This window comes from Bactrocera neohumeralis, chromosome 6, assembly GCF_024586455.1.
Source record: "Bactrocera neohumeralis isolate Rockhampton chromosome 6, APGP_CSIRO_Bneo_wtdbg2-racon-allhic-juicebox.fasta_v2, whole genome shotgun sequence".
NCBI classification, from domain to species: Eukaryota; Metazoa; Arthropoda; class Insecta; order Diptera; family Tephritidae; genus Bactrocera; species Bactrocera neohumeralis.
The window spans coordinates 50,159,030-50,184,447 of NC_065923.1; the positions used below are offsets into that span (position 1 = coordinate 50,159,030).

Genomic DNA, 25,418 nt, shown 5'->3' on the forward strand with positions numbered 1-25,418 from the left:
ATCGTTTTGAAATTTTGCAAATGTCATTTTCTCCTCAAGAAGCTGCTCATTTGTCGGAACGGCCGATATCGGACCACTATAACATATAGCTGCCATACAAACTGAACGATCGGAATCAAATGCTTGTATGGAAAACTTTCACATTTGACAAGATATATTCACGAAATTTGGTATATGTTATTTTCTAAGGCAACAATGTAATCTCCGAAGAAATTGTTCCGATCGGTTAACTATAGCATATAGCTGGCATATAAACTGAACGATCGGAATCAAGTTCTTGTATGAAAAACTTTCAAATTTGACAAGATATATTCACGAAATTTAGTATATGTTATTTTCTAAGGCAATAATGTAATTTCCGAAGAAATTGTTCAGATCGGTTAACTATAGCATATAGCTGCCATACAAACTGAACGACCGGAATCAAGTTCTTGTATGGACAACTTTCACATTTGACAAGATATATTCACGAAATTTGATATATGTTATTTTTTAAGGCAACAATGTAATCTCTAAAAAACTTATTTAGAACGGATTACTATAGCATATAGCTTCCATACAAACTGAACACATAGTTACTAACAGAAATGCACCTATGAAGGGTATTTAGCGACAACGCCCCGATAATTAAAAAATTCATCGGCCCTCGTGAACATTTTCGTGCGATCATTTTTCACAACTTTCGACGTGCACGCAAGACCGATGAACTAAAATCTTTGTTATGAAGCACCATCCTATAGCCAGCGATCCTGAAGTCTTCGGAGAAATTCGACGAACAAGAGAAGACCGAATCATTGGGCTCAAACCAGCCCTCACCGGCCAAAACGTCGAATTCACAGCCCTGACTTGGCACCCAATGACTTCTTTTTATTCCCACACATCAGGAAAATAATGCGTGGTCAACGATTTTCGTCGCCAGAAGATGCTGTTGAAGTATTCAAAAACCATGTTTTGGAGGTGTCTCAATCAGAAAATTGGTTTGGGCGCATGCAAAAGTGTATAAATCTTGATGGAGAATATTTTGAAAAACAATAAAACCATTCTCGTTGATAAATATTCCTATTTTCATTATTAGGCCAGAAATATATATAGCAGCCCTCGTAATAGGTCCGACAAGACATCGCAGCCGATTGGAAGTTGCACCACGACAACGCCCCGGCTCACGCCCCACTTCTTGTAAACAGCTACCTAACCTAGCCCGGCATCCCAACGCTTCCGCAGCCGCCCTACAGCCCAGATGTGGCCCCCCGGACTTTTTTTTTGTTTCCTTGCCTGAAAAGGCCGATGAAAGGCAAGCATTTTGAGACAACAGAGGGGATCCAAGCAGCATGCACCTCGGCTCTCAAGGCTATTCCGGAGAATGCCTTCGAGACGCCTTCAATGCTTGCAAATGCATCGACGCAGAGGGAGCCTATTTTGATAGTTTTTAAAGAGATGTAACGTTTGGTTAAATAAATTCTTTTAAATCGCCTCAGTCCTATTACTTTCCGGACAAACCCTGTATCAGCGTGCCGAAGCAGCAGAACTGGCTGCTAATTCTCACGATTATTTTTCCTTACCTCTTGACGTTTTAGAAGATCTCAGTCATTTACCTTCACGATGTGATGGGTAGATGGATTTAATACAAATAATAATGAGAAGGAGCTTCAACCATCTGGTGTGGATGTGCGATAAAACTAGATACTACTGCTTAATGCTGTTTTATTTCAAACCGTATTCCCTGAAATTGTGCATCTGTATACACACTTACATACATAAATCCAACCTATGGACCAAGGCGTTATGTCCAATTTTAAGGCTTATTACTTGAGGCGAACATCACAGCAGATGTTTTTGAACAAATGGAAGGGGAAGATAAGCAATCAATAAGAGAAGTTTGAAAAAACTACAGTACCATGAATGCTGTGGAAAACATAAAGAGTTATTTAGGAACACTTGACCAGGTTTGAGAAAAGCGAAGACATTGGAAATTCTGTCATTATGAATGAAACAGTGAAATAAATAATGGAATTAACTAAACAAACTGAATTTGTTGAGGTAAATGTGGAAAACGTCAAAGAGCTAGTTCCAGAAAGCAGCTAATTTTTCTACCGATAAGCTTAAAGAATTACTTTGCAAGAAGAAGAAAACAAAAATATTGACAGTAGATGAGTGAGTGATTTGGATGATGAACTAAAAGAACTCTCGATGGTGTCTCTAAATAAGAATTTGACACACTATAACTGAAATTATGGACCAATTTATTGAAAATGATCCAAATTTTGACAGGAGCTTAAAATACGGGGAGTTACGGGTGCTTAATTCACTTTTTCCAAACAAACGCAAAAGGAAAACTTAAATATGTATATTAGATGCATTTCTGACATTTGAATCAAGATGCCTTGGCAGAAAATTGGAAACACAAAATATACTGAATTCTCTGACTAACTAAGAATTTGATTTGTTTTTATAAGTATATTCTTTCACATAGTTTTATTTATTTTTAAAGAAATAATTATTTTTCTTTGTGGGTTTTGAAACAAACCAAGTTTTTTCGAAGTCAGGCTCCCAAATAGAAATATTTGTCTTAGCATTTCAAATTCAGCTACTAAGTTTCTAAAAAAGTTAAAATAACTACGTGCATTATCGACGTTTTCGTCCTTTTTCGTTGTCTGGTGGCTTGAAACTTTTTCACTTTCAATTTCTTTCATAAAGTCGGGGTGCCACACCAAATATTATTTAAGCAATGTTTCATTCCAATATCTCAATTGTATTTATTTATGGATCGAAACGTGTGAAAATCTGTTTGAATTTAAAATTGTGTTATACGAAAAGTAGACGTGGTTGTAGACCGATTTTGTAAACCTTTTACGCCGACTCACATTCCCCACCATCTGTTTTGTACAATTTAAGGCCTCTGTGATTTTTCGTTAGCGAGTCAGTCTCTTCTAGCAGTTTTCAATAATAAACTTAGAACATTACCTTTAGTTGATATAGTTAGTCTAAGAATTTTGTGAAGTACATATGTATTTATGTACATAAAACCTATGAAGAGCGGGGACCCGCCCACTTTCTAAAACTTTTTAACCACAAGCACCTCATCCTACAGTAATCCACTAAACAGATTTGTGTTGCATCTTAATTTCTGACCTACTCTCACCTTCACTATAGTTTTATTAAATTGTAATGTATATACATAATTCGACTTCTAACGCGATTAATTTCAGGTGTTACAAATAACCGTTAAGAGAACAAAACTTTTATACTTTGTGCAACATGTTGCGAGAGTATAGAAGTAACAATTTGAATTTGTAACTAATAATTAATGCAAAATCTCAACCATACCTGCCGAAGTTTAACTTTTTTGCCGATTTGGTGTGTACGCATCATCACCGCAAAAATGCTTATGCCCTGAGCAGGAAAAGCGTAGGCTGTACAATCCTCAATACACTGCCCTTCAGAGATTACTTCCCTTTGACCGGGTGGAATTATGTGTCGCCAATTTGGATCCAGACCTGAAAAAAAGTTGCGAGATATAAATATGGTGCTAAGTTTTTGAATTTATCACAGAGTCTCGTAAAATGGTGTCTGTCTTAATTAGGAAGAATGTTTCCGAGTTTCAACGTAAAACTTTAGAGAAATGAGGGTTTCTTCAATGAATCTGAATGAAGTGCTTATTTTATGCCTTTTGAAGAGGATTTATATGGTTGTGTTCCTCTTATATAGTATATTTCAAATGACAGTCAAATGATTCGGCAAAGAAAATATCGATTGACTCTATTTAAAATATGTATTAACAGTACCCCATACGGATACATACAACAATAAGTTATCCATCGGTACACTTGAGTAATTTACTTTTATTTTTAGTACAATATTTGTTGACCGTAGTGAAATTTTATTTTCATATCCATTGCCACTTTGCCACCTCACCATGCGCACGTTGATTCCCATTACAATTTCCATTTCAATTTTCCAATTTCGACGCTCCGAACTCGCGTAATACCACAACAAAAGTATCCTTTCGTGTTTTTTAATGCGAATTTCGATTGACGTGCACGAAAGCACAGCATGAAATATAAATTCGGTTGTACATACTTTTGACGAGATATCGCGCAAAAATATCCAGGGTTGGCCAGGTGCAATTGCACTAAGTATAATTTCCGCGCCAAACTTACCTTTTATAGATGTATGTATGTATGTATGTATGTTCATATGTTTGTTCTTTTGGCATGTATGGCAGCCAAGTGTTTATATGGATGTATGTATGTGTAAGCAATAAAGTTGAAAAAAAACATGTAAGTGGTTATGATAGGAACACAGAATGAATCAGTCTAGGTACTACACTTTTTTTCTGGCAAATGTAAGTCTGTCTATGGCGCCGTAGCATGTTGGACAGTATAGCCATTGTCTATGCCATTTGGTCCAATGCTGTTGTGGCTTCCGGGCTACGCGCCCACAATGTGGAGCTTCGGTGTACAGCTGGGGCGGCGAAATGTGCGCCAACTCGAGAGCTGTGGAATGGGATTGCGTGTCAGGCCAGGTAACCAACCAACTATAAAAGCAACAACAATATTTTCAATTGTATAAAAACTAAAGGAAAATTGTTATTGCTGTCGATTCTGACGATTTTATTTCAGTGCACATGAAATTAAGAACGCAAGCACAGGGCAATAAGTAGGCGGTATAATGTAATATCCCTTCTTTACATTCGCCTTTATTATATGTTATTTTAAGTGTTGTCATTGCGCTGTAAGCAAAGCGATTTCGGGGCAGATTTCATAGCACGGCACCGGTTTGATGAGTGATTGCCTTTCGTGTTCGTCAGCAGTTACTCATCTATATAGCATTTGTAATGCCCGAATGTACTACATATTCTTCAACATAATCAGTATTTCTCTATTGACAATCATCCCACTAAAAAGTGCTTTTAAGTTATTGCATAATTACCAATTGAAAGTATGCCAGCGTCATTCGGACGCAGTACATGGGTGAAGTAAATCCTTAGTCCGGAGTTGTCAGCCATTTGTCGACTGTAGCTTTGAAAATTATCGGGCTGCAAATTGTTGTAGTGAGTTTCCATAAGATAGTATTTGGCAGCATGAGAATCGATCGGGTAGCCAGCATCCTCCGGAAAAGTAAAGCCCTGTGAAATAGAGGGACAGCATTAAGATTTCTGTAAAACCACATTTCCACTAAAGTAGAAACTCAATATGACGGAATACCATTTAACTAATTACTCATTATATAATGTAGAGCACCCAGAGTTTATTTTGTTTACATTTTCATTTTTATATTTACACACATAGCTTTACTGATTTATTAATTATATAAAAATTCGTTGGCATAAGTGTATTGCAGCTGGAGGGGATTACAATGAAATGGACAAAATTCACCTTTCAATTTGATCACATTATATTTAACCACAAATCTTTATTGCTTGCAACAGAGACTCTTTGTAATGAAATAAACAGATTAACATAAATGCAGTAATAACTGACTCAAAACATGAATATTTCCAGGAAATATTTCCAATTTCGCAAGCTATACCATAAATAAAATATAGAAAAGCACTTAGTTAAATTATTAGCCAAATAAAACTTTAGGGAACACCTTGAACGGGTGATCCATCGAAGTTCTCTACCTTTATAAAGAAGAAACACAGAAATTTCAAATTTAATGGCGAATGTTTATTATCATTCGAAAGAACATTCTTTTGCATTTATTTTTTGAAGATTATCTCTCTCAAATGTTGGCCGCGGCTACGTCTCAGGTGGTCCATTCGTTAAGTCTAATTTTTGATGGCTCGTTCGAGCATTTCAACTATTAACTGGCTAATAAAATGCGGGATGATTTGCTCTAAGGCCTGAATCGAAGCGGGATTGTCCGCATAGACTTTAAGCTTTGAAATTTCCCACAAGAAAAAGTGTAACGGTGTGATATCAAAAGATCCTGGTGGCTAGTTGACCGGCCCAAAACGTAAAATTATCTGCTCACCGAAGTGTTCTCTCAATAAATCCATTCATTGATGCGATGTGTGAGAAGTGGCGCCGTCTTGTTGAAACCAAATGATGCCGAGGTCACGAACTTCAATTTTAGGCATCGAATAGCCGGTTATTATGGCGCGATAACAGTCGCCATTGACGGTTACGTTCTCACTGGCACCATTTTTGAAGAAATATGAACCGATGATTCCACCGACCCACAAAACCGTCGTTTTTTCTAGGAGAAATGTGAGCTCTTGAATTTCTTCAGGTTACTCTTTGTCCTAAATGCGGCAATTTTATATGTCTACATACCCATTGAACCAGAAACGAGCCTCACTGCTGAACAAAATTTGGCTCGAAAACGTTTGATCTTCTTGGATACTTTTCATGGAGCGAAGCTATGTCTCATTGGAAAGTCGAGCAGCTTCATTTCTTGCACAATTTGCCTTTTGTGCGTTTTATATTTTAAATCTCGTCATAAAATGTGCCAAGTCGTTCCATATGTCAGTCCAAGTTGCTGCGAACGTCACCGAGTGGAGACTCCACGGTCTTCGTGAACACCCTCAGCTACGGCTACTACATATATTTTCTACACTGAGTGCTGGACATGGTCGAATATTATCCAATAAACACGCGTGATTTGTCAAAAAAGACTATTGAAAAAAGTACCTCTACTTGGATCACCCGTTATAAGAAGAACAAAAATTTATTGTTTTTAAAATATTCTCCATTCAGATCTATAGACTTTTGCATGCATTTGAACCAATTGTCGAAGTATTTTTGCTCTGATTGATTGGAGATGTGTCACAGGTGTTCTAATCGCATCAACCGTACCTTACAAAGTCATTGCTGCAGTCTACATGTAAGAGCTCGCATTGTCGTGGTGGAGAGTAACCTGTCTTCGTTAGCTTTTCTGATTTCTCGAAGGACAACTGACACACAAATGGTTGCCTACACTCAGAATTTACTGGTTTGTGGTGTTCTAATAGTATCTTTGTGATAAATTGTGATCCATCACTTGCCACGATGTTATAGACGCTTTTCAAAGAACCGCTATCGCATTTGTTTTAACATTTCTCTCGATTAATGGACACGAATCTTTTTTTGAGTGATTAACAAATTTTGTGGGATCCAATGTGAACAATCTTTTCAATCTACAGTTCCTCATGATCTGATGAGTCGGCGTTAGGAGTGTTGGAGAGAAAGGTTCTGCGGAAAATTATGGGTCTTTGCGCATTGGCAACAATGATGGAACGATGAGTTGTAGGAGTTATACGGCGACATTGACGTATGTTGTATAGCTCAGATAGAATCAAGATATAAGATACAGCGGCTGCGCTGTCTAGGTCATGTGGTATGCAAGGAATAGAACACTTCAGCTTGAAGGTTTTCGGTTCAGTACTCGCTGGTGAAAGCAGGGAAGGGAAAGACCTCCACTCCGTTGGAGGGATCAGTTGGGGAAAGACCTTGCTGCACTTGTTTGTTGTTTCAATCTCACGATAGGTCACGTGACAACCTTGCAATATCAGTTTGCGCACAGTGACCCTAACGAAAATCATTTTGGGGTACTATGCGACCTCTATTGGATTCATTAAATTTCATCCATGGTAATGATTGCGCTTCATCGTCAAAAATTGAATTAAGTTCATCGAAGTACTGTTGCTGAGTTAATTTACGTCGAAAGTTGTAAATACCTAATAATCATGTGAAAATGTTCGCGATTTGGTTCCATTTTTTGACCGAGATGACTATTTTAAGTTACTGTAAAGAACACAAATAGCGTTCGTTTGTCAAAATTGTGAAATAGATGTACATAGATAGATCCAACGTAACTGTGAGTACGAGTAATTAGTGAAAATTAACTTAAAAGATGACACCATACATCGTCGAAATATTAAATCAACAACACTTAATTGAACTTACCTCCGAACCGCGTGACCATGATGCAACAATGGCATTGCAGGCTAAAGGCATATCCCGATTGCCTATACATTGTCGTCCCTGCTCTCGTGCCATTTTCTCAAGCTCTGCCTGGGATCCCTGGCATTCATACAGCGTAATTTGTTGTAAATAATGTACACTGGACGTCGAGTCATATATTGGTTCGTACTGGAAGGTCAAATGGTATTACATGAAATTAGACGAATTTATAGATATTGCATACTCGAATAAGGTGGTGTTTTCGATTGATATCCTCTAACTTGAACATTTTGCACCAGGATAATGTGCTATCTCCACTTGGAAGCGCCACATCTTCATTTCGTAGCTCCATTTGCCGTGTTTGATCATCTTTCCGAAACTGAATTTCTGCCCTTTGGGTAAGAACCATTGGATGATATGGCCGAAAAGCGGAGTCCGGTTCAGGTAATGTCCCAGGTTGAACTGATCCATGAGGTGGGTCGCGACTATGATACATATAAATTAATCGCATAGTGTTATTCTGAAAAAATAAAATGAAATAATTATATTCACATTAAATGATTAAACGAAATGAGCACTGAAACTTAGTTTATATCTATTGTGACATCATTTGGTTTTGTTATTGTTTTTAATGTACTATTATTTACAAGTATTTGAAGGGTACAACGTATTCAATGAAGGTCGTGAAGTCTTTGAAAACTTGCCTCAGGAGAGTCGTTCATCAAACCCTGTTAATAACGATAAAGTTAAAGAAACAGTGCTTGAAAATTGACATGTTGGCATCAGAGAGACAGCAAAGTACCCCAACATCTTGTGTGAATCTACTAAACATAAAGATATCAACGCTAGGCTTGTACCAAACGTGGGTTTATTAATATTACATATAAATTGTTCAACAATCTAGCGAATACCACTCCAAAAATAAGTCGAAATCGAAAAAACCACTTTGATCGGTGAAAAATCGAGACGATGCTCATCGATTTCTTTGATTATCGTGGTGTAGGTTAATACGAAATACTACTTGTCCGGTTTGAGGCGTCTACATGAAGCAATACTCCATAAACGATCGGATTTGTAGGCAGAAAATTCATGGATTTTTCACTACGATAATATTTCGTCACATTCTAGCGTGATTGTGACTGACTTTTTGGCCAAACTCGAAACGAGAGTAAAGTCCATTGAAGCCAATCAAAGTCATTCGCCGAAGGCAATAAAGGACGTCTCAGCCGAGGATGATAACAAGTATATGGAAAAATGAATTAAGCTTTGGTATGTTTGTATTTATTCAAAAGTAATCTATTTGTATTAAATTATGTGGAATTTTATTTTTTTGTCAGTGGGGCTCACTGATCTGATGTTATACATAATAGGTTGTCAAAAAAGTCTTGCGGTATTTGCGCTAGTTGGCGCTGAAAGCGCGTAGTTCAAGTTTTATTCGTCGCATCGGGTCATGCTATATCTTTTTGAAAGCTCATTTCACGCGCTAACACCTGTTTGATTGATTGTCGTTTCTTTTAAGTCGTTCGTGAGTTATAGCGTCGCAAACATGGAGCAAAATAAAGAGAAAATACGGCATATTTTACAGTACTACTACGATAAAGGCAAAAATGCATCTCAAGCCGCCAATAAAATTTGTGCAGTTTATGGACCCGATACAGTTTCCATTTCCACCGCACAACGATGGTTTCAACGTTTTCGTTCTGGTGTAGAGGTGGTCGAAGATGCGCCACGCTCCGGAAGGCCTGTCGTCGAAAATTGCGATAAAATCGCTGAATTGGTCGAAAGAGACCGGCATAGTAGCAGCCGTAGCATCGGTCAAGAGCTGGGCATGAGTCATCAAAAATTCATTTAAATTTCAATAAAAAAATAAAAAAAATCAATAAAAATACCGCAAGACTTTTTTGACAAACCATTATATACCCGTACTTTATACGCTCTCCGAAGTTTCCTTCTGGTTGTTACAAACTTCGTGAACCCGTTCCGTTTCTAAATATAAATATTAGTTAACTAGTACTTAATTGGGTTTAACGAACACTTTTTAATGTCAATATTTGTAGCAGATATCAAAATTTAGCTGAAATCAGTGAACTGCAAAAGAATGTAGAAAGACCATCAAGCAGCTGACAAAATTATCGATATTTTAAATTCCGCTATGCATTTCAATAAATTATCAGTGCAAGGAACCTAATAGGGGTCTCACTTGGACAACTTTGAAAGCTGGCCCGCTGTGGTATTAAAGAGACCCTCACAAATCGACAAAGTCAAGGTCTACAAGATGTTTTCCAAAGTAAATAGGACTTTTTGAATCTAGCGCCACCTGGTGGCGCCATCTACGACTGGTGCGTTAGAATCTGCTATCTTTATCGATTGTCCAGTGAGAATTTCATGACATTTCATCGATTGGGAGTGAAGTTATTGCGTTTTAAGTGTCAGTATACTTGTGTTATCGGTGCGAAAAACAAAGAGCCAACATTGAATTTTGTTTTAAAATTGGTAAAACTTTTACCGAAACGTTTCAATTGATGAAACACGACTATGGCGATGATTGCCTATCCCGTAGCAGAGTGCAGGGTGGTTTCAACGTTTTCAAAGTGGTCGTGAAGAATGACGATCACGGTGCGACTTCTTCCTCTTCGGAAAAATGCATTTGCCTATGAAAGGAAAGCCTTATGCAGACCTTGAGACCATTCAAAAGGCTTGCACCCGCCCCAACGAGCTAAAACAATCGTTCGACACGCGTTTGGTGTTTGTGAAAAAAGCTCTATTGAAGCAGAAAGAGACTATTTTGAATAAAATAAATTGGTTTTGGCGAAAAAACCGTTTGTTCTGTTTTTTTTTTAAGTCCTGTTTACTATGGAAAGCACCTTGTAGTAACGATGAATGACTTTTCGTGTAGGATGTTGATGTGGGCGACCCTTGGTTCCAACAAGATGCCATACAGCCAATGAAACGATCAATTTAATGATTGACAAGATCGTGTGGCTTAACACCGCTGGACTATTTTTGGTTGAGTTGTGTGAAGTCGCTAGTCTATGCAGATAAGCCCGAGATACTAATCTGTATAACCAAGTTAAATTCTGGGTCCTAACATTAAATTATATTATATTAATTTCTTCTTGAAAGCTACGTGCCTAAAAACAACACCCGTTATATTCACGTTTATGTACATATGTATATAGCTTTCACTATTTAGACTTTGGAACATCGGTACATTCGTCATTACCTTGTTTTACAGTGTGACCGAGTACATTTGAGAAGCCATTTGAATCCATTACGTCTAAGTGCCCCATGTGGCGCTGTTAAGTGTGACTGTAGTGTTGTGCATGTTGTGCATTAACAGTGGTTCCGACTATTGACTAGCCGCTCAACATTTGTTGCTTGTCCATTTTCACAATACTTTAATTAACAATTCAACACGACCCCCTGGAGCGTCGCTCGCGCATATTCCGGCCGATCCGTATTAACTTTGGCGTTAAAGTGACCAGAGAACGAAAGAGCACGGTCAAGAGGAAATGGGTGGATGATGAGTTCCACATGTATGCAATGTGTGGATGAAAGTACAAAAGCCATTACTGTGAGGAGTAGGTGGGGAAAGACAAATGCGGTCGTGGTTTTCACTAAAGCTTATATGTATGTATGTGCCTGTAAATGAGTACGTTGTCTAGCACCTGTGTGTACCGTATATAAGAGATTGGACAAGCAATGGTAACACAAAACAATTCAAGTGTTCAAAAAAAACTTGTACACAAGTAAAAATAACGCGATTAAAAAAACCGTTGTGCGGAATGAATGAATTGAAATGAAAGCAAAGGGAGGAGACGTTATGTCGAGGTGAAAACATCATGAGGTAACAACCAAAAATTAATGAAAACAAACAAGCCATGACCAGTTGTGGCTGCGGCAGTTATCGTGACTAAAGACCGACAGGATTTAATGGCCGAAAGGATGGTGTTGCTTTTATTGCTGTCAACTTCAACGCAACTGTCGGGCTCGACGAGTTCTAGTGATGGTTATGCTGGCTTACTCCAACGGCGAAAGCGAATAATGCCGGTGGCTCTACCCTCAATTGCTTAACTCAACTTAGTTACTTCGTAGAAACATTACGCTGCTTAATTATACGTAGGTTACCTTTTATATTTCGGGATTTGCCAACATAAAGTTGCAAACAGGACTACTAGTTGTGTTACGGTAACTTGAAATATGCATCTCGGCCATAAATAGAATTAAACGGCGAACATTTTCTAGCAATTATTTTTTTACAACTTTTGACGTATGTTAAATCAACGGCAACAGTGCACTAATGAACTTAATTAAATTTTTGCCGATGAAACGCCATCAAAGACCAGTGTTCATCGATGGTATGGTGAATCCAATCGAGGGCGTGAATAACTCCAAGACGAATTTTGTGAATGTCGTAAAAAGTCAATTTTTGTTCTGGAAACTATTGATGCTGTGCGCAAGCTGATATTGCAAGATGGTCATGTTACCTATAGTGAGATTGAGACAACTATGGACATTAGTGGGACTAGCATACATTCAACATTGTATGAACATTTTACTGTAAAAAATTTGTTCACGTTGAGTCCCACACAATGTGTCAATCGCTCAAATAAAAACTCGTGTCGATTGGTCGAAAGAGATGTTAGCAAAATGCGATATTCGTTGCCGGTTTTTTTTTTGGAAAAATTGGACATGTCGCAGCCATACCGGTGGAACAACGCATAACAGTAAATTCTGAGTGATAAACAACCATTTTTTTGCCAGTTGTCTTTCAAGAAATCAGGAAAACTAACCGCCGAAGACGAATTCACCACGCCAATGCTAGCTCTCACATCGACTGAAACAACAGCATTTTTGTGTACTCAAAGCATCAATTAGATGAGTCATCCTCCGTATAGTCCTGACTTGGCACTGAATGACTGGTTTTTATTTCCGTTCATAAAAAATAAACTAAGAGGTTAACGTTTTTCGACACCTGAAGAGGCGGTTGATGCATTCAGAACGCATGTTTTGGAGATACCGCAATGAGAGTGGAAAGTGCTTCGACAATTGGTTCAAACGCATGCAAAAGTGTATAGATCTCAATGGAGAATATTTTGAAAAAAAAATTTAGTGTTTTCGATAATTAAAAATTGTTTGCGTTATAGAATTCCGAAATATAAAATGCAACTTACGTATATAAGTAATTATATTTGGGCATCTGACTGCTCAAAAGCAAATGCTCTGCAAATAAAATATTTTTACTTAGCTTTCTTCAGTTAAGTAAATTAGAGCAATTTCGAAAATAAATAAATATAAAAAAAAATTGTTATATATTTAGTAAGATTGCCGCTGCCCAGCTGGTTGATGTTCTCATGAAAATAAAGGCTGATATCACCGCCGTCCAAGAAATGCGACTGAGGCGAGCAGGTCCTTGTGGCATTTACTACCGTTGGCCCAGTGGTGTGGGATTTATGGTGGGAGAGAGACGCCGTCGCCGATGTCTAAATTGTGTTTGGCGACTTTAACGCCAGGATGGTATCTTTGGCACAACAGTCGGTAAATTCAGCCTCCACAATGAAACATCCCCAAATGGGTTGAGGCTGATCGACTTCGCCGGGGCCCGAAATATGGTTATCTGTAGTAATAGATTCCAGTATACAAAAATTCATTAAGCTTCTTGGCTGTCTCCGTCTGTTTTAGATGTGTGTATGCTCTGAGGTTTTAACATCGACTCGGACCACTATCTTGTCGCAGCCAAGATTCGCACCCGCGAATCATGGGCCTTTTGGAAAACCGCACATATGCAAGTCACAAGGAAGGTTCGACGTCGAGAAGTTGCAATCACAATAGACAGCCGAACGATTTTCTACTCGACTTGCACTCCTGCTCTCTGAGAGCACTCGTCAACAACTCGGTATAAGGGAACTGTGGGACGGCGTTTCGATCTCCTGCATACGAAACCATTGGTTTTCGTAGCGGAGAAAAAAAAGACTGCCTACCTCGCAACGTTACGATCGACCACAACACGTGCGGGATAGGATAGATACCGAGAGTTGAAGAGGGAAGCGACACGCATATGCAGACAGAAAAAGAGAGAGAGGCCGAAATATGTGAGTATGAAGAGATTGACAAGCAGGCTGACTGTGGTAATGCTTGAAAATTCTACGAAAATATGCGGCGACTAACAGAAGGTTTCAGTACCGGAGCATACTCTTGTAGAACCCCCAGAGGTGATCTGGTAACCGATGCTCAGAGCATACTAAAATTATGGAAGGAACACTTATCCAGCCTGCTGAATGACAGTGAAAGCATAACGCCAGGAGAAGGCGAACCCGATTCCCCAATCGATGACGATGGAGCAGATGTTTCATTGCCTGACCATGAAGAAGTTGGAATAGCAATTGCCCGTCTGAAGAACAACAAAGCGGCGGGGGCGGCGAAGAACTGGTAAGGAGCACACATCAACTTCTTTGTAAAATATGGTCAGACGAAAGCATGCCCAACGATTGGAATTTAAGTGTGCTCTGTCCAATTCACAAAAAGGGAGACCCCATAATCTGCGCCAACTACCATGGGATAAGCCTCCTCAACATCGCGTAAAAGGTTCTATCGAGCGTATTGTGTGATAGATTAAAGCCCATCGTCAGCAAACTGATTGGACCTTATCAGTGTGGCTTTAGACCTGGCAAATCAACCCGCTGGCTTTAGACCTGGAAAAGACCCGCGAGAAGAGAATCGACACACACTACCTCTTCGTCGATTTCAAAGCTGCTTTCGACAGCACGAAAAGGAGCTGTCCCCCCGCAAAACTAATACGGCTGTGTAAACTGACGTTGAGCAGTACCAAAAGCTCCGTCAGGATCGGTAAGGACTTCTCCGAGAGATTCGATACCAAACGAGGTTTCAGAAAAGCCGACTCCCTATCGTGCGACTTCTTCAATCTGCTGCTGGAGAAAATAATTCCGTTCTGCTATACGGTGCACCGTACGCATGGACGATGATAACAACTGATGAGTCGGCCTTAAGAGTTTTCGAGAGAAAGGTTCTGCGAAAGATTTACGGTAATTTGCGAGTTGGCCACGACGAATACCGTATTCGATGGAACGATGAGCTGTACAAGATATACGACGACATTGAAATAGTTCAGCGAATCAAGAGACAGCGGCTGCGCTGGCTAGGTCATGTCGTACGTATGGACGAAAACACTCCAGCTCTGAAAGTATGCGACGCTATAACCGCCGGGGGTAGCAGAGGAAGAGGAAGACCTGGAAAGACCAAGTGAAGAAGGACCTAGCTACACTTGGAACCTCCAATTGGCGCTTAAGAGCGAAAAGGAAGAACGACTGGCGCGCTGTTGTAAAGTCGGCTATAACCGCGTAAGCGGTATCTACGCCAATGAAGAAGAAGAAGACTGTCATTGCCTAATAAAAATTATAGTAATGGGTACGAACCCTCCCTCAGGACAAATATGATCAATAGAGTAATATCTCGGGCATGATTCAAAACTTAGTATTTAAACCGGGTGTCTGCCGTATGGAATGAGGTAGACCCATTCCAAACATGATGCTTTCACAACTAAATAAAAACTTTCGGCAACAGTTTCAAATATATCCAGTTTTTGCTTGTTTGTATTTCTAATATTTCACATTAACTGTGAAAGTTTATAATTGTGTTCCATCCGTCGCAGTGCGAAGGAAAATGCAAATTTAAATCTCAGATGAAAGCAATTTTTCTAATTGTATGTTTGTAAGTTAGCAAGTAATTTTGTTAATTGATTTGATTTTCCGTTACGGTTTTAGTCTGTTTCACTCGAAGAAGCTTTTGCGAATCAAAGTAGTCAATACGGATACAACGCCCAACCACACGCTCCGAGAATATGGTGATGTACATAAATTACAATTTTTGTCCATTATCCCTTTAAGCCAGGAAAAATATTCCATATTGAAACTCTCCGCGAGACAAATTTATTTAGCTGTTTACTCTTGCAAAAAAGTTGCGCCAACATATAAAAGCATGGAGCACGGAGACTGGGTTGAACTGAATTTGGTTCATGGAGGATAGGGGTTGGTGCCAGGCCGTGCTTTTTGCTCTTTCTATGTGCACTACTTGGCCACTAAATACAAGTGAAAAGGGAATTGGATTTTTTGTGCAATCACTTCAAGCATTAGTCACGCTGTATGCGCTTCATTAAGTGGCTGTAATGCCGAGCAGTGTTTGAAGGAGTTGGGGTTTTAGGACTCCAACGTTATTGCTTGTATAGTTGGGTGAAATCAAATTGACATATTTTATTGCAGCACTTTCGCTGTACGAGTACTTAGTGCGCAAAAGTTATTTGCCATAACCGTCCACCCATTCGTTCTCACCCTCTATGTTTAGACATTCGTTCCTATTTTGTTAACTTTTCCAGATTGCGCGGTTGCTAAATTGGCATATGAGGTTTGACTTCTGCGTTTTACGCCTTACGCTTTTTTCTATAAAATTAATTTATTGCATGAAATATGAGAGCAGGACAGTTGTGGACATACAATTTTGGATTTAGTCAGAAAAGCAATATTTACATACATAAGTATGTGCATAAATGAGTACTTATACAAAGTACTTAATTTCGATGGCCGGCCCAGCATTTCGGGTGGAACTTTGGCTGTATCTATGTATATACACGCGTGTTGTCTTCATATTGGTTGGTTGATTGGCGTAAGCCTCTGACTTAACATACACCCAGAGAAATTATTCTAGAGGCTTTAAATCGCTTGATCTTGGCGCATTTCTCCAAGTTAATGAGTCGTCAAACTTTGCACGCCATCTTGTTGGAAATAGAGATCGATTTCCCCAAATTCCCAGAAAAAGTCGGTCAGCATCATATTATAACCCTCGGCATTTCCTGCGTCATTTCGACAAAAATAAGGCTCGATAATACCGCCATACAACAATTCGCACCGAACGATCAATTTTTGGGAATGCAATTACGTATATTGCACAAGAGATTGTACCAAAGTGAAATGATCAAATTTACTGCACATGCTGACAAAATTTGACACAAAATCCTAAAACATGGCCGCCATCATCACTATTAGTAGACGCTGTATATGCCGTATACAGTGGACAAAAGCTAACTCTTCCAGTGATAATCTATTCACGTCCTACTTATTAGAAATGCTGTGCTGACGAACTTTTGGGCCAAGATAGCTCCAAAATTTTTTAATTGTCTTTATTTCTGGACTCCGTGCTAATGTTTCCAAAACATGTAAAGTATTATACAGCAGCCAGGTTCGTGCCTTGTAAGCCTTATGCCAGATAAAAGAGCCATTCTTCGCCCAACCCCAACTTTTCGTTTGAAAAGGTAAATTTCGCTTAAAAATATCTTCGAATCCCTTCCATAAAATGAAGTGTACCAGGTACAGTCGCTGAAAAGGATCCCCAAACAATGGCACCAATGCCGCTATTTATGTTATGTTGAAAAACACTAAAAGTGCGTTAACCGACTAACAAAAAACGTCAGAAACACAAAATTTTACGGAAGAAATTGCAGAAGGAAGCTTTTACCCAGGCTTCGCCCACTTTGACCAAAAACCATTTCAGTACTAGACCGACAATATAACGCTCATCTGCTGATGATAAAATTTTTTTTTATTAGTTGAAGTGCAATATTTTTAGATTAGCTTCTATTAAATAAGTATTAATCAAACAAACTATTCAAAATTAGTTTTAATTAGGAAATTCGGCTTAATCTATAAGGAAACTTTGAGTTAAACATTTGAAACCTTGATCGTATATCAGGATCTTAGTGAAGATGCCTTTTTGAGAATATCATTTTGTGGTGGAGGCATTCATTTTAGCCACTTCATACTACGATACCGATTCCTCGGACAACTACATATACACAGCGGTTTCATATCTGATGTCAAAGATGGACTAAGCTCTGTAACGCTAGTTTTCGAAAATATCGACAAATATTGGAAGTCATGTAAGCACTGTTTCGATTTCCCAGAAACTAAACACGGCACAAAAAACCGCTTGGAACCATTTAAATAAAGCTGAATACAATACGAAGCTCAACGTATGCGTGCCACAGTGTCGAGTTAACACAAAAAGTCACAGGGACCGCTAAATGGGAACAAAATCGATCCAGACAGCCAAACAAACAATAAGTTTATTGAAAACAACTTTTGGTAAGGGCATGGTGTGACGTGACGTGACGTGGCATCAAAGATAGTGCGGTTTTGCAAGTCGCTCGTCTTCACTCGAAGGGTAACCAATTAAAAAAGCCATAAGTTCGGTTTGGAAAATTAGTTTCATTTATTTTAAAGTACAAAATGTGTGAAAATAATCATAAATTCAGGACCAATTCACTTTTGCTTGATATGACCACCTTTTGTCTTAACTGTGAGTCGGTCCAAAAATGAATCGCAAGCTGCCCGAACGTGACTTGCCGGTATTTGGCCCACTCAAGGACAATGCCTTTCTTCAGCATCTCGAGACTGGTGTATTTTTAACTTCGGACCTTGCTCTCCCAAATGGCTCAAAGAGAATAATCCATTGGATTCGCATCTGGTGAATTGGAGAAAAATTGTGTGGTCGTAATGAAGTTCGGAACGTTATTTTTCAGCCATTCTTGGTTCACTCGCGCTTTGTGAGACCGTGCTGAGTTTTGTTGAAACGTCCATGGCTTGCGACGTCCACGGCTTCTAAGCAGCCTCCAGAACACTTTCCCGATAATATGTCGCATTTACTTTGACGCCAGGCTCGATGAAAACAATTGGAGAGCGCTCATCTGCGGTGACAGCGGCCCAAACCATTATTTGTGGCGGGTGCTGCCTCCTGGTGGCTAACCGATGGCTTAGATTCTCGTATGAACGGTCGGTCAAGTAAACCCTATCGTTTTGAGAGTATACGAATTGCTCAATTGGAAAAAATGTTTCGTCAGAAAACACAATGTTCGGAATTTGATCGCTTTCTGCCAAGCAAAACAACTTCGCTCTCTCAAGTCTTACTTGTTGCTACTTCGATGTGAGATCGTGGGCCTTATGGAACTTGTAAGGCTTGACCTTGAGCTCATTTTTCAATATGTGTCGGATGCTGCGATCGGATATTTTCAGTTCTTTAGCCATTTGATTGGCACTTCGTCGTGGATTTCGCTCAAGTCGCTTCTTCACTTTCCGAACCATCTCACGTGACGTTGCAGTCTTTTGATGACCACCTCCATGGCGCTTTGCGATGCTTCCAGTATCATTGTAACGAGTGATGGTGCGTTAGGCAAAAACTTTATTCACATTAAGGTGTTTGAGCTCACGAACAATTGCTGGCTGTGATTTTCCAGCTAAATATAAAGCAATCACATTATTACGTTTGAGTTCCATCGCTGATCACTTTTTTTGCGTTCACTTTTGGCAAAACGCTTTTGTACACTTGTGAACAATACTCCGAACTGTCATTCAGCAAATTTATAAACAGCTGATTCCAGTGCGACAGCTGCGTGAACGGTCTGAAGTACACTTCGAGTGCCGGACCCTGTAAGCAGATAAGCCCGAGATGATTGACGCACCTCGTAATGGTACAAACTTAGGCTTTATGGCTGCATTTTATTCGATCCAGCCGCAGCAGCTACTTTCCCGAAATCATTTTTAAAACGTAATGTCAAATCCTTGTAATTATAATAAACCTGAATTCTTGGTCATAACATTAAATTATGCACATATGTATGTATGTATCTGCGTTTTATTTCTTTTTGTAAACCAAATGTCTGAAAAACAACTGCTATATCGAATAATAAAAGTTGCACAGAGTTTAACAAATTTATATAGACTTAACTGTATAATTAAAAAGTTTAGAATTTTGTTTTTTTTTCTTATCGCCACACAAAGCACACCAGTGTAATTAATCGAGTATATTTTGGTTAAGCTTTTGGTGCTTCTAGTGATGACTTCCCTAACAAGTTAGGTACACAAATGGATTACCGTTGCTTGAATCATATTATATTTAGTAAATAAACTAAAATAACTACCGTTAGTACGTAAACCACCAGCAATGGCTTGCTGAACATAAACAGAAACTCATTGAAACTAAATACTCAACGCGGCCCACTCCCTAATAGCATGGTTATATCATGATATCAGCTTCAGATTGCCAGCTTTATGTTCAAGTACAAGTATTTACAAGGATGTCGCCGCTGATTCAAATTAATTCGACAGACAAATATTGAGATAGAAGGTCGCGAACGGGAGAAACTTATACCAATAGATACTGCCTGAAGTTCATACAATATGAATGCATGTATGTACATATGTATAGTAGGTGTGTGCGAACGAAAGTTCCCGATTTGCGAGACAGCGGCAAACCTCTTGGTTGTTGATGTGTAATTTAGGCTATAACATTGTTTGTCTACTTATAATCACAATTGTTTTTGTTTGACTAAGTTCGTTCCTACTGGTGCTGCGACAGCTCTGACAGACACACATACCTGGTGTGGTGGTGTTTGAACTACATACATACGTAGTTACGGCTGTATCCGCAAACCTGCTCGTCTTCACTGGAAAGCTTTGTGCTTGTGTTCGATTGAATGTTTTTGTTGGTGCCAAAGTGTGCAAGTTTATTTAGCAATTGGAAAGTTTTAGCCAAAGATTTTCGTAATACATAAAAGTATTATCACTTTGGGTTTGCATGAGTCGGTGCCCAAATAAAAGCGAGTACACTATACATACATACAAACATATTGTAAGCATATCTTTATAAGTGTTCATGCATTTGAACTCCCTTTGACGATTATAACTGTGTATGAAGATGTTTTTACTGAATTAAGCGGTTAATGAAATCCAAATTGCAAACCTCTCATCGAACAAAGTGACATTTCAAGCGAGTCTTTATTGTGTAGGTTTGTTAGATTAAAGAACTCATATGCGCGCATTTTGTAGTTGACTTTACCATTAAGGGGGTATTCTCATGTGAACGCATACATTTTACCACTTTTTAGAAAATTATTTTTTATGCGACAATGTACAATGAAATGTACAAAAAAATTTTTTTTTCGTTTTTTACATTTTTAATATATTTTTTTTTAAATCAAAGTAGTCCCCAACAAAAAAAAGTAGTTCACTGGTCATGGTGATAGCGGCTGTTCATGTTGTCTGAAATAAAAAAATCGAATGGATTATTATTCAGTAGTTCGACGGCTATCGTCCCTACCAAGTGTAATCAATTTCATTAAAAAAAATGTCGAACTTCAAAAAAAAGTCACGAAAATCTTGTTTTTTTTCCTTAAAAATCGTTAAAAAAATATGAAAATATTTTCGGAAATAAACAATTCTGGTAGGGACGATAACTATAAATGAGTGGAAGAACATATGTAAATTTTAAAGCAATCGGTTGAATACTTTTTTTTAGGACCATGACAGTTTCAGAAAATGATGATTCGAGAAAAATGCGTTTAGAAACGTAGCAGCTGCAGACTTGTCATGGCGCCTGGTAGACAGTCGCTTACGACACGTCGGCGACTATGAGCTGTAACTTATCAAATACTATGAATTTCGGTCTGAATTTTTAACAGCATGTTTTCAATTGGTTTTACTGTCAAAATATACAAAAAAAAAATCGGTTTTTCGAAGTGATTACATGAGAATACCCAATTAAACCATATAAAAATGTGTTGTAACGAAAAGAACGAAACTTCATTAACACTAATACATTTTAGGTATTCTACGGTCGAAATAAAAATGTCAATGACAATTTTAAAAATATATTCATTTGAAGGGTATTATACCTTCGGTGCAACGGAAGTTAATATAACAAGAAATTCTTATAATGAAACTTTGCAAAGATATTGTCTCTTAGATATTTAATTTTCGTAATCGGACCATAACCTTGAAAATCCACAGTGACCGAATGTGTGGAATACGGTGCCTACTGATGTTTTTTAACCAAAAATATCGGTAATTCTGCGAGGACTTATATTGAAATTTAGAGAAAACAATTTTCTGGCCAATGTGCCCTTGTGGGTGAATCGGATCAATACTTCCCTTAGCCCTATATATGTGACCTGGTCTACGAAAAGGGGGCTAACGTGCGAAAACTAGTTTTCTGGGAAAAGCTGTTAAAAATAATCGTCAGTTTCTCGTTATCTCATTAATTGTTCTCCTTTTTTTTGACATCTAAGCCCCCTTTCCGTAGACCAGGTCACATATATATAATATAAAGAAGTTCGAACTTTCGATTGACTATGTAACGAATATGTCGGTCAATATGTGATTTATCTTAATAAAATTCAAAACGAAAATACTAATATGAAACACATACACAAATTACCCAACCTCCCACCAACCCAACATAGATTATGTTGGTTAGTGTGTCGGCTATTTCCAACAAATTATGTGGGAACATGTTCTCAGGTATAATGTAGTGATGTCAAAAGTTAATGCGATCAGTTCAGACCTTCTCCATCTTATGTTAGAATTTTTTAGAAAATTCTATATTTTTTGTTTCACTTTACAGTAAATAAATCAGTGGTTTTGGTCTGGATACCCTATTTCTGCTATATTTACTATACTCATAACGCAATGTGTTCTCTTTAGTTGAGTTTTTGTCGATTGAGTTCAATTTTCGATGAGTCGTTCGAGCATTTCGACTGGTAACTGGCGAATGACACGCGTGATGTTTTGCTCAAAGGCTTGAATCGTAGCGGGATTGTCCGCGTAGACTTTAGTATTTAGATATCCCCACAGGAAAAAGTCGAACGGTGTGATAACACACTACCTTGGTGGCCAATCGACCGGCACAAAGCGTAAAATTATCTGCTCACCGAAGCGTTCCGTCAATAAATCAATTGATTGATGCAATTCGTAGGAAGTCTTGTTGAAACCAAATGTCGCCGAGGGCACGAGCTTCAATTTCAGATATCAAACCATACTAAACCGTTGCTTTTGCTGAATGAAATGGCAGACTTTGAATCTCTTCAGGTTGCACTTAGTCTCAAATGCGGCAATTTTACTTGTTTACATACCCATTGAGCCAGAAATGGGTCTTATCGCTGAACCATATTTGGCTCGAAAACGTCGGATTTTTTTGGAACTTTTCAAGAGCCCATAGAGCGAAGCGGTGCCGCTTGGGAAAGTCGAGCGGTTTCAGTTCTTGCACAAGCTGTATTTTGTACGCTTTCAATTTAAGAACTGCACTGCGCCAAGTCGTTACATTCGACCATCAGTCCGAGTTGCTGCGAACGACGCCGAATCGACTCTTCACAGTCTTTGTTAACACTCTTAGCTACGGCTGCTATATTTGCTTCACTGCGTGCTGGGCGTGGTCTCTTGTGTCGAATTGAATGCTGTATCTCGAGATGGGTGATGGTGTTGCGAATAGTATGCTTAGTAGGCTGATTGTGTTGACCATAAGTTGATCGAAAAGCGCGAAACACATTATTTGCGGAAAGTGAGTTTTCGAAATAAAGAAGAACGGTTTGTAAACGTTGTTCGTAGATCTTTTCAAACCAAACAGTATTGCACAAAAATAACATGACAGCTTGAAACAAAAAAAGGCTATTGAGAAAAGTACCTCTACTCGGATTACCCGTTATAACAAACATCCTGATATGTCTGATTTAGGTTGATGATAGCATAAATATTTCAAGTATAAAGCTACTTATATGTATGTAGGAATTACATTAAGTGGAAATTCGATCTGTACTATAAGCTGATAAGATACCAAAAATGACATTCGAAAATCGAGTCTTAAATATACATATGTGCAACATTTTGCAATACCAATTATTATTATAATATTTTCCCCTTTTGCTCCTCTAAGCTGGGAAAGGATAAATTCTACATTTCCACACGAACTTACTAATTTATTATTCAAATCAAAATTTATAGTTATTCGATTAGATATTTGGAGAACCAGTTATTTATACATGACTGTACTTACCGTAATAGCGATGTCGTGCAATTTGTCGCAAGTGTCTAGTTTTCGACGAAATCGTAAGACAGTATGTGTTGCATTTTCATACCCCAACATAAGAATATAGTCCTGAGATGGATCCACAATTGGCTCTGTGTTTACATTTCTAGTTATGTGACGATCCTAAAAGAAAGAAATAAGTTTTTTAAATAAATATATGAGATAAAAAATTATTAAATTTGAAATATGGTAATCACTTTATTCACTCAGAAGGATGGTGTCATGTGTAGAAGTTCACGCAAGTGAGGAAAGTTCTCTGATCGCCATTCGCTTGGGAGTGGCCAGAAACGATTCTTTTACATATGGCTCAAGCAGCTCACGACTTCCGGTCTTTGACCAAGTGTCCTCTGGGTAGCCTAAGAACATCCGTTTGAAGGCGAGCTAAAGTGAGAAGGCGAAACATCCCCTCGACAGGGTTGTGTGCTGCGTTTGGGACCCGCCACGTGAAAAACGCACCCAATGAAAAATAACAAGTCTCGGATGAGAAACCCCCCTTTTGATGACGACCATGGGAAACGAATTAAGGACTACAATTTGGAATGTCCGGTTCCGTAATTGGAAAAATGCCGCTGCCCAGCTGATTGATGTCCTCATTAGAGTGAAGGCCAACATCACCGACGATCAAGAAATACGATGGACGGGACAAGAACTAAGACGAGTAGGTCCTTGTGGCATTTACTACAGTGGCCATATAAAGGAGCGCTAATTTGGAGTGATATTCGCGGTGGGAGAGAGACTCCATCGCCGAGTCCTGTCATTCACCTCGTTCTTGAAACCGGGATGAACGTCTAGCCACAATCCGCATCAAAGCGATGTTCTTAAACATATCGCTGATCGACGCCCACGCCCAGACGGAAGAGAGGATGCCTTCTATGCGACCAAAGAGGCCTTCTATAAACGCTTGGAGCGCACCTATGAGAGCTGTCCCCCCCACGATATCAAAATCGTGCGACTTTAACGCTAGTGTGGCAAAGAAGGCATCGTTGGCACTACGGTCGGTAAATTTAGCCTCCACAATGAAACATCCCCAAATGGGTTGAGGCTCTTCGACTTCGCCAGGGCTCGAAATATGGTTATCTGTAGTACTAGATTCCAGCATAAGAAAATTCTTCAAGCCACCTGCCAGATCGATCATGTTGTGATAAACGAAAGACACGTCTCCAGTGTTTTAGATGTGCGTGCGCTCCGAGGTCCTTACATCGACTTAGACTACTAAGTATCTTGCTGCAGCCAAGATTCGCACCCGTTTCTGAGCAGCAGAAAACGCACGCCAATAAACACAAGGAAGGTTCCACGTCGAGAAGCTGGAATCACAAGCCGAACGATTTTCTACTTGACTTGCTCGAAAATTCTACGAAAAAATGCGCGGCTTACAGAAGGTTTCAAGACCGAAGCATAATCTTGTGATCTAGTCACCGATGCTCAGAGCATACTTAAATTATGGAGGGAACACTTCTCCAGCCTGCTGAATGGCAGTGAACGTACAATGGCAGGAATGGAGCAGACGTTCCATTGGCCGACCATGAAGAAGTTCGAATAGCAATTACCCGCCTGAAGAACAACAAAGCGGCGAGGGCCGATGGATAGCCGGCCGAGCTATTCAAACACGGC

At 39.0% G+C, this 25,418-nt stretch overlaps 1 protein-coding gene across 6 annotated transcripts in view; it reads right to left on the reverse strand.

Annotated features, from left to right (window-relative positions):
* LOC126763448 (MOXD1 homolog 2) overlaps positions 1-25,418 on the reverse strand; it is a 137,919-nt gene that overhangs the window by 24,086 nt on the left and 88,415 nt on the right. For all 6 annotated transcript variants that reach the window (XM_050480968.1, XM_050480966.1, XM_050480964.1 and 3 more), the window contains 5 exons: positions 23,775-23,930; positions 8,131-8,406; positions 7,890-8,075; positions 4,930-5,125; positions 3,325-3,494 (listed from right to left, as the gene is read on the reverse strand). In XM_050480968.1, the coding sequence (XP_050336925.1) occupies positions 3,325-3,494; positions 4,930-5,125; positions 7,890-8,075; positions 8,131-8,406; positions 23,775-23,930 (984 nt within the window). The remainder of the gene's footprint in view (positions 1-3,324; positions 3,495-4,929; positions 5,126-7,889; positions 8,076-8,130; positions 8,407-23,774; positions 23,931-25,418) is intronic.